Below are 17,074 nucleotides of genomic sequence, written 5' to 3'. Positions count from 1 at the left end.
TATAATATATACACATATATGCATGTATAATTTAACAGATTAGAACTTAAAACCACTTTTGGGACAACTGCATACATGTGTTTTCTGTATTATAAATCTATACTTATGTATAATCATATATATGATAAATTATATGTATTACATGGTCCCAAGTTCAGTTAAGTTCAATATTGGGGTTTTTTGTTGTTGTTGTTGTTGTTGTTTTGGTTTGTTTTTTCTCAATATTGGGTTTTAATGGTAGACTTAGCTTGAAAAATTTTTTTACAAAGAACCAAATGAAAAAAGTGCATTTATTTACTAAATCATGATACTCACTTTTCAATCCTATCCATGATATGTTACCATATTTTTTTTGGTTGAAATTTGGCTAGTAAATTTCTGTTGCAAGTTAAAATCTGAAGGTGTCTCCTTTTAATATTTTTGACAAACGAGTTAGAAACCTGCCGAAACTTTTCATTTAGAAGATTTTTAAACAGGTTAGAAAACTGTTTCAAGGTTTGTTTGGTTTTTTAACTTTGAAGATAGGAGAATTTATAGATGACAACACATCATTTTTGCCAACAAAATCCCACAATGGAAATAATTTCCAAGCATCCATTTTCAAATGCTCTCTTCATACATTAGTAAAAAGCATTCTCATGATTAAAACCTCATTAAAATTCCTCATTAAAACATCATCTTTATATTGAAAGGACAGATTTAAGTTAATTTCTTCTCAAATAACTGCTGGGGAGGGGGGACCCAGCTAGATGGCGCAGTGGATAGATCACCAGCCCTGGACTCAGGAGGACCTGAGTTCAAATCCGACCTCAGGCACTTGACACTTACTAGCTGTGTGACCCTGGGCAAGTCACTTAACCCTCATTGCCCCACAAAAAAACCCAAAATAACTGCTAGGTACAGTACCATTACTGGCAGCCACTTTCATAGCAGAAGATGTTACTTTTTTGGTAGAAGAAAAATGTATAACACTTCTGTGAGTTTGATACTTGGTTATCACTGGCTATCACTATATAACCAGTGGACCCCTGTGTGGTACAGTAGGTTTTCTGGTCACTTCCCAATCACATTCAAAAAGACAAACTACTGCTTTCCCAATGACAGCAAGCTGGAGTGAGTTAGTAATAGTGATCGTTAAACTTTTTTAAAATTCCCTGTAAAAATTAAGGGTATGAATTAAATATTCAGTTAATTTGATCAATGTGACTAACCAAACAGATACATTTTAATATTTTTAATATTTCTCCTTCCTCCTGAAATGAAATCCTGGATAAGAGAGGGTAGAACCATCCAAGAGGCACCAAACCACTATGAGGTGATCTGGGGGACAGGGCATGTGTATGCTGGGAACTGGGGTTGTGGGAGATGCATTTGCACACCTACTGGGATTGGTTTTAGTGGTACAGAAAGGGAGAGGTTTGGGAGCTGAAGGCAAAGTGGGAGAATATTGGGCAATAATGGTTGAAGGGGGTGGTGAGGTGTTTTGAGAGGTGCCGGATGATTGGACATCTAGGCAAGGGATAGATATGACTCATATTCTGATTGGTTGGTCTTAACCTCCCCCCCACCCCCATTGTCCCATACATTTTCTAGGATTTACACATTCTACTTTGGAGACCACTGGTGTAGATGAAAGCAGAGATCCTCATGAGTTCCTGTAGGTGAAATCTGACAGCTGCTTGCCACCTGTTCTCTAGGCAGCAATTCTGTATCTATACACTGTCTTTTCTAACTTGAAATCTATGATTGATGCCTCCTTTCTCCTTCTCTGTACTGCAGGGTGGGGGTGGAACAGGGAGAGAAAGGGACTTGGCCTAGCCAGTTAGTCGCCACCACTCAATACTCTTTAACCTAATATAGTCTTTTTTTTTTTTTTAGTGAGGCAATTGGAGTTAAGTGACTTGCCCAGGGTCACACAGCTAGTAAGTGTTAAGTGTCTGAGGTCGGATTTGAACTCAGGTCCTCCTGACTCCAGGGCTGGTGCTCTATCCACTGCGCTACCTAGCTGCCCCCCTAATATAGTCTTTATGGAAAAGCTTTCTGACCTGTCATCACTACATAGAAAATAAGTTAGGTTGAGGCATTCAGAGTTTTCATCATATGTGGAACTTTCTAGGAAATTTACTCTGTGTAAATTCATCATGTGGCAGATCTTCCTGAATGAAGGAAGAATTTTTATTAAGCACTTATTCTGTGTAAAGCACCGTGGATATAAATAGAAAAGCAAACCATTCTCTCCTCCCAAGGAGCTCCCATTCTACTGGGAAACTCTACATGGAAGGTTTCAGCTGCAAGTCATGTGGAAAGGGTCCCAGGTCCTTAAAGTGAAGCAGCAAAGCAGGTGGTGATGACTCATCTCAAATGCCATTTCCACTGACAAAATCATGTTTCTGGTGTTGAACCATTTGACCCTGGATTGAAAGCACAATTCCAGAGAGATGGTGGTCCAGGTGGTGGCTGACCCAGTTGGTCCATGCTGCCTCTCCTGTCTCTCCCTCTGCATGCCCTGCAACTTCTGCTGGGTGGGCTTCCTTGCCCTGTGACATCATCCATCCAGTAGCTTCCTCCACAGGAGTCCTATGCAGCAGATCTGGAAGAACTCAAAACAAAAGGCAGACTAATGATTTGTGTTTGTCCCGTGTCTTTCCTCCAAAGAGTATCTGGTGTTGGAAGGACATGGTTAAAGGTGATCTTTTTGGTAAATGACAAAGCAGATCCTAAATCAGCACCTATTACATGCTGGACCCCGAGGCTGCAAATAGAAGAAGGAGTCTCTGCTATGGAGGAGTTTTCATTTCGTGCATCTAGCAGTGTACACAATTGTAGTACAAGGTAAAATGAAGAGGTAGCAAGCACTACCCTGCCGAACCTTTTGGTATCTGGCTCCAACCTATCCTTGGCTGATCGATAGGGTATTACTGGCATTATTCCCCCTCACTCACTCTACTCTCTGGCCAAATTGACCTGCTTGCATTTCCCTGACCATAGTACTCATCTTTGCTCAGTCTATCCCCCATGCCTGGAACATTCTCCTCCCTTATTTCTTCCTCTTGGATTTTCTGGCTTTCTTCAAGGCTCAGCTTAAGGGCTACCTCCTTCAAGAGGCCTTTCCTGGTGCCTTTGGAGTTGTTAGGCCCCTCCCATTTCCCCCTCCCCCACCATCAGTCACTATTCATTTGATACGAGGTGTCCCAAAAGTCTTAGTGCACTTCAAAGCTACTAAAGATTAAAACTCACTGTGTACATGTCCCTCCAGTGGAATGCAAGTTTGAGGACAGGGACTAAGAGTCTTTATTTTCATATTTCTGTCACTGATGCCTAGCCCAGATCCTGGCACTTAAATTGTTTGTTGATCAATTGAACAGTGACTTGGAGAGTCAGAGGTGACTTCATAGAGGAGTTGCTACCCAAGCTTAGCTTTGAAAAAAAGCCAGTGATTGTGAGACGCCAAGAAAAGGAGGAAGAAACGCATTGCAGACATAGGAGAAGGCTTTCTGCCTTCAGAAGCAGAAGATGGATCCTCAAGTTTGAGGATCAGCACTCTGCTATAGTGGGAAGGGTGTTGAATTTGCATTCAGAGGCCCTGAGTATGCCACTTTAACACTTACATATTTCCCTCTATGGGCCCCAGTTTTCTTATCTGTAAAATAAATTAGATAGATAACTTCTAGCTATAATCCAGTAGTCCACTTAGGCTAGACTAAAATCTTCATGACAGAGAACAGTCTGAAATAAAGCTGAAAAGTTGTATGTAGGAGCCAGATTGAAGAGCTTAATTGACAGGCTCAAGAATTTACATTTTATCCTATAGGCACTAAGGACTCATTGAGGGCTTTTGAGCAAAGGCAGTAAAGTGCTTAGATCTGTGCTTTTTAGGGAAATTATTTTGTCAGCAGTTTGGAAAGGTGAAAGACTGGAAGCAACAAGATGAGATAGGAGGGGAGAGCTAACTAACATTCACCTATAAAGAGCTGTTCAGCCACTATTGAACATACAGTTATCCAACAGTATTTCAGAAGTGCCCTCAGGAATAACTTAGTGTGCTTTGAGCTTATTCTGAATAGTTATCAGTTATTTTAAACTACATCTAGTAATTCTAAATTGCATTCACTAACACTAGCAAGTCAAAAAACATCCCAGTATCTACTGGGTGCCACTGTTTGTGAGGTCCTTTTGGGGAATATGAGGAAAAATAGTTCCTGGCGCCTGCCTTAGGAGTATGCAGCCCATTTGGAGAAAACATGGCATAAACACATAAAGGTCAAATGCAAGAAATACCAGGGGGCATTAATTGCTAAATGAATGGTATAGACAATTAGTGTTATGACATGTTTGGAGAAGAGAAATTGTTCTCTACACTGAGAAAGCTTTATAGAGGCTTTGCTAGATCAGTAAGAGAAATCGAGTAGCAGCATAAAAAAAAAAAAGACAGGACAGTCCAAGGTGTAGATATTCAGAGAGGAAGCACTGACCGCTGTTCTGTGGTAGAGATCAGTCTTCCAGGGGAGTAGTAGGAGATGGTTAAAAAGGTAGCTTGGGGCCATGATGATGAGGGCCTGAATACTAAGTCAGGGGAGAGTTTTTGCAGTTGTGGACTGTTGTTTTTAAAGGAGGACAGTATAAAGCAGTGGTGTCAAACTCAAATAGAAATGGGGGCTGCAGGTCACATAGCAACTTAATATTATTATTATTTTTTTTTTTTTTTGCAGAGCAGTGGGGGTTAAGTGACTTGCCCAGGGTCACACAGCTAGTAAGTGTCAAGGGTAGGCCGCATTTGAACTCAGGTCCTTCTGAATTCCAGGTCCGGTGCTCTATCCACTGTGCCACCTAGCTGCCCCCACAACTTATTTTTTAAATATGTTATCTATGTTTTATTGTATTTTTATATATTTTGTGAATTATTTTCTAGTTACTTTTTAACCAGAGAGAAACAAGGAAAGGGAACATTACAGTGATCCCAACAGAGGCAAGGGCCTCACTGGTGTGCTAGCAGTGGGAATGGAAAAGAAATTGTAAGAGAGATTGTGAAGGAAAAATAAACAGGACTAGATAGAGTAAAATTTGGTGTGCACTCCAGTGTTTGAGTCTAAAAAACATTTAGTTAAACAATGAAAGTTATGCTGCAATTACATCTTGGCTTTCTTTACCTCAAACCCACTCTGTCTATGGACCATTGAACTTGGATGCAAAGTCACACCAGATGGAGCTGTTTTAAAAGATAAAGGGATATAGTTGACTATATTGTAGAAGTATTATGGGAGCTGTAGTTCTTAGTGGATAGAGTCTGGAAAAATTAACTTTCCAATAAGGAAACTGAGATAGAAGGGTTGGGGGGGTGGGGGAAGAATGTTGTAAGAATTCTAATGGAGGGAAGAAAGTGCATACTTATAAACTAATTATAGTAGATAGCTGTTTCACAAGAGAAACGGTGTGACCCGATTTGGTAACTAGTTTCCTCTATATTCGAAGATGTTTCCATGGTTACTGCAGTTTGTCTGTGCTCTTAGAATCACTGCGTCAGAAAAGATCTAATGTTTCATGTGCCTCAATGTCTCCCCAACAAGATTGTAGATTCTCTGATGGGAAGGAATTGTACTTCGTTTATCCCTCATGATTAAGAAATGTGCTGTTCCAAATGCATGAATTTCCCAGATATCTAAGCTTATCTCTTGAAGTATCAAAACTTTATTTTAACTATTTTAAATGGAAATCTTTCTAACATGTATTATTTGGGACCCTGTCTTTTTTGAATAGATCATACCTTTTCCTGATGATTCCACTTCATCATTATGAATATTATTAACATGATTATTATATATTATGTATGTATGCTATTAACACATCCTTGCTTCTTTTCACAGTGTTTCAGTTAAAATTTCTCTGCTATTCATGTACTGTGTGTGTGTGTGTGTGTTTACCTTTGCCTTAGTGGACAAAGGCAGATGTTTTGTTAGCAGCTTTTAACTCTTGTATCCTAGAAAGAAGTAAATCAGGCTTATTAGAATTATGTGCTAATTAAGAGTAAGCAGGCCTAAACTGATGAATTCTGAGTGCAGACTGAAGCATTTTTTCTTTTTTTAATTTAGAATTTTTTTCCCCCAAGTTACCTATAAAAACAAATTTCAACATCGATTTTTTTTTTTTTTTAGTGAGGCAATTGGGGTTAAGTGACTTGCCCAGGGTCACACAGCTAGTAAGTGTTAAGTGTCTGAGGCCGGATTTGAACTCAGGTACTCCTGACTCCAGGGCCGGTGCTCTATCCACTGCGCCATCTAGCTGCCCCAACATTGATTTTTAAAAAACTTTATGTTCCACATTCTCTTCCTCTCTCCCTCCCTACCCCACCTTAAGAACTCAAGCAATTCAATATAAGTTATACATGTGTAGTCATGAAGCATATTTTTTCAATTTCTTTTTTTGTTCGGGCTCTTTAGAACATGGCTAATATGGAAATATGTTTTATATGAGTACTTCATGTATAATGGGTATCATGTTGCTTGTTGTGTTGATGGGTGGGTGCAGGGCCAAAGAAAAGGAGATAATTTGGAACTAAAAATTAAAAACTGAATGCTAAATAAACAAATACCAAAGAAAGAATAAATAGGCTTAGCTCTCATGAGAGTCCATGGTCCTATCTTCTGAGTAAAATGTATAGTTTTTGTGTTCTGGCTTTTGGACTTCAGGAAATCTGATCTCCAAAGAAGTGGGGGATTAACTGTACTGCCTGCATATCCCCCCACAGTGTATGCCTAGCACAATTTTAGGTATTTAATAGGCCACTATTATTTCTGATCTATATTATAGATCATTTGAGGTCACCTTGTTTAGAGCTTGTGTCAGGGTAAGTAATTCCTGAACCATTCTATTTTTAAATGACTCTTAGAAGGAAGATTCTGTAACCTTTTGTAATATGTTCCTGAAGAAATCACCTTGACAGTTGAAATATTCTTCTTTATGTCCCCAAATACTGTTAATACAGCTATAATCTTTTCCTTTTATTTTTTTTCTGAAGGATCGAAATTAGTTTTCATTCGTGGTAACCCTTCATTCACTTAGCTTCACCAAGTTTAGCCCTTAGCCTCCTGTAGCAGGCTAAATAATTCCTTTTACCTTTTATTTTTCTTTTAAATCATAAAAATATTTTATTATTTTCCAGTTACATATAAAGATAGTTTTCAACATTTGTTTTCATAAGATTTTTAGTTCCATGTTCCAACCATTCTGCAGAGCAATTTGGAACTATGCCCAAAGGGCTATGGGACTGTTCATACCCTTTGACCCAGTGGTACCACTGCTAGGTCTGTATCCCAAAGAGACCATAGAAAAGGGGAAAGGACCCACATGTACAAAAATATTTATAGCAGCTCACTTTGTGGTGGCAAAGAATTGGAAATCTAGGGAATGTCCATCAATAGGAGAATGGATAAACAAGTTGTGGTATATGAATGTAATGGAAAACTATTGTAAGAAAAGATGAGCAGGAGGAGTTCAGAGAAACCTGGAAGGACTTACATGAACTGATGCTGACTGAGAGAGCAGAACCAGGAGAACACTGTACACAGTAACAGCAACATTGTGTGATGAACAATGAGGATAGACTTGGCTCTTCTCAGCAGTGCAATGATCTAAAACAGTTTTAAAGAACTCATGATAGAAAATGTTCTCAACATCCAGAAAAAAAGAACTGTGAATTATGAATTCAGATTGAACCATACTGTTTCACTTTTGGACTTTTTTCCCATCTTCTTTTTTGAGGTTTTTTCCTTGTGCTCTGATTCTTCTTTCACAAGATGACTAATGTAGAAATATGTTTAAGGTGATTGTACATATATATATACAACCTATATCAAACTGCTTTCTGTCTTGGGGAGGAGGGAGGGAAGGGAGGGTGGGAGAAAAAAAATTGGAAATAAAAATCCTGTGAAAACAAATGTTGAAAACTATCCTTATATGTAACTGGAAAATAATAAAATACTTAAAAAAAAAGATTTTAGTTCCTAATTTTTCTCTTTCTCTCCCCTAGACAGAAAGCAGTCTGATATATGTTGTTTGACCCAATAATTTTTTAGTATGAGATTATTTAGTTTCCAATTAATTTTCTTTCTTTCTTTTTTTTTTTTTTTTTTTTTTGCGGGGCAATGAGGGTTAAGTGACTTGCCCAGGGTCACATAGCTAGTAAGTGTTAAGTGTCTGAGGCAGGCTTTGAACTCAGGTCCTCCTGAATCCAAGGCCAGTGCTTTATCCACTGCACCACCTAGCTGCCCCCAATTAATTTTCAGTCTGTCTTTCCAAGGCTCTTTATTACATGTAATTTTTATTGCATAATGATCTGAGAAGGATGCATTTACTATTTCTGCCTTTCTACATTTGACTGTGGGGTTTTTGTGCCCTAATACAGGGTCAGTTTGTGTGTATGTGCCATGTACCTCTGAGAAAAAGGTGTATTCCTTTCTATCCCCATTCAGTTTTCTCCAGACATCTATCTAACTTCCCTAAAATTCTATTTACTTCTTTAACTTCCTTCATCTTTATTTTGTGGTTAAATTTATCTAGTTCTGAGAGGGGAAGGTTCATATCTCCCACTAGTATAGTTTTGCTGTCTATTTCCTCTTGTAACTTATTTAACTTCTTTAAGAATTTGGTGCATATATGTTTAGTATTGATATTACTTCATTATCTATGGTACCTTTTAGCAAGATGTAGTTTCCTTCCTTATCTCTTTTAATTGTATCTAATTTTGTTTTTTCTTTGAGATAAAAATTGCTACCCCTACTTTTTTTTACTTCAGCTGAAGCATAATATATTCTGCTCCAACCTTTTACCTTTTACCTTTACTCTGTGTATCTCTCTGCTTCAAATGTGTTTCTTATAAACAACATATTCTGGATTCTGGTTTTTAATCCACTCTGCTATTCACTTCTGTTTTATGGAAGAGTTCATCCCATTCATATTCAAAGGTATGATTACTAACTGTGTATTTCCCTCCATCCTTTGTACTCTTTTTTTCTTCTTTCACTTTTTTCCTCCTCACCAGTGTTTTGCTTTTGACCCCTGCTTCCCCAATCTGCCCTCCCTTTTATCAGCCCTCTCCTTTTTCTTTTTCCTTTCCTCCCCTGCTTCTGCCTTCCCTTTTATCACTACCACCTTTTTGCCCTTACTCTTTTCCCTCCTTAAAGAGTAAGCTAAGTTTCTTTATCCAAATGGGTGTATATGTTATTCCCTCTTTAAGCTAAATCTGAGGAGAGTAAGGTTGAAACAATGCTCACCCCTTCCTTCTTTCCCTCTATTGTAATAGCATTTTTGTGCCTTTTCATATTATATTATTCTAAGCCTCCCAATCCTTTAATGTTGAAGCTGCCAGGTCCTGTGTAATCCTGACTCCATGATATTTAAGTTGTTTCTTTCTGGCTGCTTATAGTATTTTCTCCTTCACCTGATAATTCTAGAATTTGGCTACAATATTCCTTGGCATTTTCCTTTTGGGGTCTCTTTCAGGAGGTGATCAGTGGATTTTTTCAATGGTGATTTTATCCTCTGAATCTACAATATCAGGGCAGTTCTCCTTGATAATTTCCTGGAATATGGTATCTAGATTCTTTTTTTGATCGTTGCTTTCAGGTAGTCCAATATTCTTAGATTATCTCTGTTGGATCTATTTTCCAGGTCAGTTGTCTTTTCAGTGAAGTATTTCACATTTTATTCTATTTTTTCAATCTTTTGATTCTGCTTGATATATTCATGGTATCTTATGGAGTCATTAGTTTCCATCTATCCAATTCTAATTTTAAGGCATTATTTTCCTCAGTAAACTTTTGTACTTCCTTTTCCATTTGACCATTCTCTTCTCCCCCCCCCCCCTCCAATTTGGCCAATTGTATTTTTTAAGGAATTGTTTTCTTCAATCAGTTTTGTGCTTCCTTTTCCAAGCTGTTGACTCTTTTTTCATAATTTTCTTCTGTAACTCATTTCTCTCATTTCTTTTCCCATTTTTTCTTCTACCTCTCTCATTTGATTCTTTTTTTTTTTTTTTTTTTTTGGTGAGGCAATGAGGGTTAAGTGACTTGCCCAGGGTCACACAGTTAGTGTCAAATGTCTGAGGCCGGACCTCAACTCAGATCCTCCTGAATCCAGGGCCAGTGCTCTATCCACTGTGCCACCCAGCTGCCCCTTCATTTGATTTTTAAAAGCCTTTTTGAGCTCTTCCAAGAAGGCTTTTTGGTCTTAAGACCCCCTCCACAGTATGCTGAGCTGAGCTGTGCTGCCCTCCCCTTTCACCCAAATGAGACAGACTTTCTTTGAAGTCTTCTAAATTATCTCAAGTTGGAAGATTGTGTCTCTGTCTTTTTGTAGGTTCTGTAGTTCCAGAATCCGTTTAGAGGCTTGATTTAATGTTTCTGAGGGAAATTCAGGAGAGTTCAGGCAACTTCCTGGCTTCTTTTTGCCATCTTGGCTCTGCCTCCCTTCATTTAATTTTTAAAAGCCTTTTTGAGCTCTTCCAAGAAGGCTTTTTGGTCTTAAGACCAATTCATCTTCTCCCTTGAGGCTTCACATGTAAGCATTTTGACTATATTGTCCTCATCTGAGTTTGTGTTTTGGCCTTCCCTGTCACCATAAAAGTTGTCAGTGGTAAGGGTCCTTTTCTGTCTCTTACTCATATTGTAGCCCATTTTTAAACTTATAAAGTTGAGGTCTGCTCCTGGGGCACAGGGGCCACTGTTGCAAGCTTCTTGTGCTGGGGGAATAGGGGCCTGGTCACTGGCTTTCTGCTCTGAGGCCCCTGTGGCTTTTGGATTCCTCACCACCCTGGGCTTGCTCCCTGTGCTGGGGTGGCTTGGCCAAGTCACGCCTGTCCTGTGGGTGGTTGTCTAGTTGGCAGTTTACCCTCTCAGCCTGGACTGGCGTGTCTCACAAATGGCCTGCAGTGCCACCAGCCTGCTGAGCCAGGACCAAGGGGCTTCAGTTGCTGTGCTGTGGCCAAGAGCCTCCTGCTGACTTGCCCAGACCCCTTCTGTGCTGCACTGTACTGAGCTGCCCTCTTCTTTTGCACAAGTGAGACAGACCTTTCCTGAAGTCTTCTAAATTATCTCAAGTTGGATGATTGTGTGTCTCTGTCTGTTTGTAGGTTCTGCAGTTCCATACTCTGTTTAAAGGATTGATTTAATGTTGTTTTTGAGGGAAACTTGGGAGAGTTCAGGCAACTTCCTGGTTTCTCTCTGCCATCTTGGCTCTGCCCCTCCTTTTATCTTAAAAAAAGAAAAAAGTTTTGCTAATGCCTTTTGCTTTGACCTCATAGTCATTTGGAACATACACTTCCCCCCCCATTCCTGCTCCACCACCTATTGAGCCTTCCCTTGTAATAAAAAAAGAGAAAAAAGACAGTTAAGCAGTAAGGTGCACATCAGCCATGTCAGATAGCAAACAAAACATTTCACATCCATAGACACCCTGCCCCACTCAAGTGAAAGGAGGAAAGTGCAGTGCTTTGGCTCTTCTCTGGAGCCAGGATTAGTCATCATAATAGTAGTGTTCAATTTCATTTTTTGGTGGTTTCTTTTTTTTGTTTTTCATTTGCAGTGTCAGTCATTGCCTATATTGTTTTCCTGGTTCTCCTTATTTCATTCTACAAATCTTCCATTTCTCTGAATTCCTTAAATTTTTCATTTCTTAGTATTACAGAATATTTCATTACATTCATGTGCCATAGTTTGTTTAGCCAGTCCCTATATTCTTCTCCCCCCACTTTATTTCCAGTTTAACTTCAGATTTCTTTAAATTTGTGTTTCCTTTATTAGTGATTTGCAACAAGCTTTCATATGACAGCTAGTGGTTCTCAAAAGAATTACAAACTCTTCTTGTTCTTTGATTATTTCTCTATTAGAGACTGGCCCTACCTTTTACTAAAATTTTAGCTTTTCTCATAGGACTAGTTTCTGCCACTCCCTGTCTATTGGTTCTATCCCATGACTACAAACATATATAGGTCTCCTGAATTCAAAACAAAACAAAAGGGGCAGCTAGGTGGCGCAGTGGATAGAGCACTGGCCCTGAAGTCAGGAGTACCTGAGTTCAAAGCCGACCTCAGATACTTAACACTTACTAGCTGTGTGACCCTGGGCAAGTCACTTAACCCCAATTGCCTCACTAAGGAAAAAAAAAAAAACAAACCCAAGCTGTACTTCATCAAAACAAAACAAAAAAGCCATCCTTCCCTTAAGACTTTTAGCTGATCCCACTTCTGTCCCAGTACGCAGTGTGGTCCAATAGAAAGGAGTCAGAGGACTCTGCTGTTTATTGCCTGTTACCCTGTGGGCCTAAGCTTCTCATCTGTAGAATGAGACAGCTGTCCTGCTAGAGTTCCTATTTGGATCCTTCCAGCTCTCTGTCTGTGATCCTCATCCTTCCCAGCATTTTAGGTGCTATGCTTCTCAATCCTTTCCAGTTTTTCCTCTTCTTTATGCAAAGATAAGAATTAGAACTGTACAGCAGAGAAGGCTTGACCAGTACCAAGCAGAGTAGATGGATATCTTCATATACATAAGTCAGTTTGTGCCATTAGGGCATCTTGTTCATTATTAATTCCCCAAGGTCACATTTATTTTTCAAATACAAGCTTTGCATTCCTGTTTTATGTTTCGACTATGGTCCACTGACAGCCCCTTTCCCCCCAAGTATTTGTTGCTATACTTCTGGATGGTATTAGCATAGTTCGGGGGTTGACACAAAATGCATTCCTCTTTAGCCGCTTTTCTTGTTTCAGATGGACCACTTTGGTTTTTGTTTTGTCTACTTTAGTTAGGTCACTTTCAAATTTATTCCCATCTCTTCTTGTCTTTCAAAGTGTTTAGCCATCAGATCCAATTTAGTCATCGATAAGCTTATACAGTAATTAGTGATGTCATTTTGGTCCTCTTTGAGCACCAAGGACAACAACAGACAGGGCCTCTTATTCCAGGTTCCAGTTTAACTCTTTTGTGATTGGACACATGGGGAATCCATAGGGTTCTGTCACACCTGTTGGGCTTCCTGAGTCAAATGCATAAGCAAATCAGACAATATCTACTTGGGAATAAGTTGAAGGCAGATGAGTGCAAAAGAGCGTGCCTTTTGGCCGCTGGCCCAGAGGGGATTCTTTTTAAGTGCAGGCCTGTGGTTTCATTAGTATGTGGGCTTCTTAGTGTGGAAACTCCCTCCACCAGTGTCCATTACCACACAGCTTATGTCAGAGGTAAGACTAACTCTGGTGACTAGGCTGGCTTCCTATCCATTGTACCTTGTGTTTTCTTATAGGTGTTCATAGTTATTGACAAAAAAGAAAAATCACATGGCCCTTATACCAGTAAAACTTTGATTTCTACCTAGTAAAAGAAATCTTAGATTCCTCATAGCACTTTGCCTTCCTCTCTCTTTTGCACTCATCTCATTTCCTTTGTATTGTAATTATGTCTTTTCTTATCATAAAAGCATTTTATTATTTTTCAGTTACTATTGTAATTATTTCTACATATACCTTTAGCCCTCATATAGTAAACTTCTTTGAAAGCAAAGTTTGTCATTGATAACTCCGTTACTTGTAGTAACACAGTACACAGCAGACACTTGATAAATGCTTGTTGAATACTGAAAGTTTGTGTGTGTTCTCTCGGATCAATGCAGTGACCACTTTTTAATTCAGAGACAATGAAACCTGCCTTCTTCCTACTAGTACTGAGAGGTGGTAGATTCTAGCAGAGGAGTCCAGCAGAGGAGTCCAGCAGAGGAGTCCAGCAAAGGCGAGCAGGGCAGGGGAAGCAGATTAAAATGGAATTGGGATATATTTAATGAAGTAAAAATACAGTAGGACATAGATAATGTTAATGTGTGGTTCTCTAAGTCAGTATGCAGTAGATAGATGTGTATTCTTAATGGTAATTTTGCCACAGTTTTCATTATCAGTTTTAATGTATTCCACATCAATGTTTAATAACTTGTTCTTTTATTGTTCTTTAAAGTTACAAAGCACTGTTCCCCAACACTTCTGAGGTAGAAAGTACAAGGATTGTGATCCCTGCTTTATAGATGATGCAGGGATCCTTGTAAATAGTTTAGTGATCCTGTTTTCTTTTGAGTTTGATATCACTGGGTTCTAGGACAGAGAATGAGTCATATTATCAGACACAGCTGGTATTATAAAATGAGTAAACAATAACCATTGGAAAGTCACAGCAATGAAAAAATTTCATCAATTTTTAAAAAATGAATAAATTATATTTGAGTTCTTAAGAAAAGTTTGTGTCAAAGGAAATGAGTTCAAATCCAAGCTTTGATCACCATCAGCTGTGTGATCCCAGGCAAGTCGTTTTTACTCTATGGGGCTCATTTCCCTCCTCTTTATTGATTTATTGATTGATTTGGGGGGAGTGGGGGAAGCAATCAGGATTAAGTGACTTGCCCAGGGTCACACAGCTAGTGAGTGTCCGAGGCTGATTTAAACTCGGGTCCTCCTGACTCCAGGGCCAGTGCTCTATCCACTGTGCCATCAAGCTGCCCCTTTTCCATCATCTATAAAGCAGGGGTCACAATCCTTGTATTTTCTACCTCAGAGGTGTTGGAACAGTGCTTTGTAACTTTAAAGAACGATATAAAAACAAGCTATTAAATATTGATGTGAAATACATTAAAATGGATATGTGAAAACTGGCAAAATTATAATCAAGAGCACACATGTATCTAACACTTTACAAAGCACTGGTGTCTCTGAAGTAGATAACTCAGGTATTATTGTCCCTTTATATGGATGAAGATACAGAAGCTAAGAGAGGTTAAGTGACTTGTCCAGTGTCACACAGCTAGGAAATAGCAAAGTTGGGTCCTGAGTCCACATTTCAAGATGCCAAATACAGTGCTCTTCCCTCTGCCTGTAATAAGGCCATGATGCCATAAATTCTCTTCTCTCCTTTGGTTCTTTGAATTGTTTCATAGTTCATCTTGATTAATTTTTAACATAAGCTTGATTACTAACGAAAGAAGCTTAAATACAAACTATTTACTTATTCTTCTTTATTTTTACATACTATATTATTATTTCAAGTGGTAAATATCAAAGACCCCAAATGCTCTTAAAACTAAACAAATAACTTCTTTTGCTACGTATTACATTTTCTAGAGGTTGTGTGATGGTTGGCTGGTAGATCTCAAGATTCCACCTACTTGTTTTTCCTTATTAGTTAAGAGAGTCTGTGCAAATTATTATGAGCTGCTTTTTTTCCCTTAATCTTTTTCCAGGGTAATGTGGTATGAGTATTTCCATGCTAGGATTTTTCTTCAAATTATTTTCAAAAGGAAGCACAGGACACAGATTTTTCCCTCTTGAAGGAGAATTTTGTAGTTCCTGTTAAGTACACAAGAAAGCTAAAATAATTGGGTTAATGAATTGGATAGTGAGAAACAGAAAATGCTTTGGGGATCATTACTTACTGTCCAGTGCGTGGATTTACAAAAGGAATGAAAAATATATATCCTTGTCACATTCAGGTGCTATCTTTGTATTTGGATAAAAGGTGGAATGGTGGGTGGTAAAAGAATGGAAATTATGCTTTCTCTTAGATAAATCATTAAGCCCAGTCTAACCTAAAAGTTACATGTAATCATGTATGATCAGAGCCAGGGCCAGACCATAAGCCTGATTGGCACCTTACAAAACCAGCATGTGTTGCTTGTTTCCTGATCACTAAATGTACGGTAAATCTTTACTGTAATAGACTAATTGAATGTATTTTTTTTTACTTATAATATTTCATTTTTCCAATTACATGTAAAAATAGTTTTCTACATTCCCTTTTGTAAGATTTTGAGTTCCAGGCAGCTAGGTGGTGTAGTGGATAGAGCACCGGCCCTGGAGTCAGGAGGATCTGAGTTCAAATCCAGCCTCAGACACTTAACACTAGCTGTGTGACCCTAGGCAAGTCAGTTAACCCCAAATGCCTCACCAAAAAAAAAAAGAGAGAGAGAGAGAAAGATTTTGAGTTCCAAATTTTTCTCCCTCTTTTCCTTCCCTCTCCTTTCCCCCAAGACAGCAGGCAACCTGATATAGGTTATATATGTACAATCATGTTAAACATATTTCCACTGAATGTAAATTTTTTAAAAAATCAAACCTATTACTTCGTCAGCATTAATCATAGTATTGGTTGCCATCTTTGTTGCTCCATAAGCTATCTTGATGATATTTTAAACTATCTCTTTGAAAATTCTCTTTTAATAGAAAGGAAGAAGTTTTATCAGAATGTCACCATTACCCAAGGTGAAGGTGAGTATCTTATGAGCTCTTTCTGCCCTTTTTAATGTGTGATTTGAAATGCTTTTGTTTGTAACTAGCCCAATTGACAGGTTTTCCTTCTTATCATTATGGTTTTTCAGTCAACAGAATCCACTGTTGTCTTTAAGCCTTGTGTCTGTTCAAGTATATCAGAATAGCCATTGGCTTTTACTTTTAATTTCTGAGAGTTTTAAAATTTGATCTTTCAAGGCGGATATGAGATAAACCTGGACCACAGAAAACTGAAAACTCCCAATGCCAAGCTCTTTTCTGTTCCCAGCGAAGCACTGGCTGTTGCTGTGGCTACTGAGTGGGATTCCCAGCAAGACACTATCAAGTTCTACACGATGCATTTGGTGAGAAGTTAAAAGCAAAGGAGAGAGAAAGAAAAGATAGCAACAGTCACGTTTGCTTATCTTCTGATAGATTATTCACTTTGTCACTTATCCTTGACCACTTTTTAAACCTCAGTCAATTTTTCCCTGGTCATTCCAATGCATTCCTGGCCACCCCTCACACTAGTCCAGTTGATATAAGTTCAGAGAATGCAAACTACTTTTAATATATTAAGCAAAATGTAATCAGATAAATAGGAAGAAAAACACATCTGGATCATCTATGCTACTACTGTCCATTAGCTTGGATAGCAATAAATACTTATTAAGTCCAGCATTGTGGGTGATAAAAGAAAAGTATTAAACTTACATTAGTTGCCCTCAAGGAGCTTAAAATAGCATTGGGGTTTTTGTTGGTGGTGGTGTTATTAATGCCCTTATTTCC

The 17,074-nt window shown here is 38.6% G+C and overlaps 2 protein-coding genes across 2 annotated transcripts in view; one reads left to right on the top strand and one right to left on the bottom strand.

The window, feature by feature from the left end:
• ATPAF2 (ATP synthase mitochondrial F1 complex assembly factor 2) overlaps window positions 1–17,074 on the top strand; it is a 28,425-nt gene that overhangs the window by 1,260 nt on the left and 10,091 nt on the right. Inside the window, 2 exon segments of the mRNA XM_043978564.1 lie at window positions 16,245–16,285; window positions 16,505–16,650. Of these exon segments, the coding sequence (XP_043834499.1) occupies window positions 16,245–16,285; window positions 16,505–16,650 (187 nt within the window).
• The window catches only part of DRC3 (dynein regulatory complex subunit 3), an 85,126-nt gene continuing 83,142 nt past the window's right edge, over window positions 15,091–17,074 (bottom strand). Inside the window, 1 exon segment of the mRNA XM_043978563.1 lies at window positions 15,091–15,367. The gene's annotated coding sequence lies outside the window, so the exon portion shown is untranslated.

The sequence above is a fragment of the Dromiciops gliroides genome, chromosome 1, assembly GCF_019393635.1.
Source record: "Dromiciops gliroides isolate mDroGli1 chromosome 1, mDroGli1.pri, whole genome shotgun sequence".
Classification (NCBI taxonomy): Eukaryota; Metazoa; Chordata; class Mammalia; order Microbiotheria; family Microbiotheriidae; genus Dromiciops; species Dromiciops gliroides.
The sequence above is the reverse complement of the archived record's forward strand: the minus strand, read 5'-3'. Positions and strand labels throughout refer to the sequence as shown.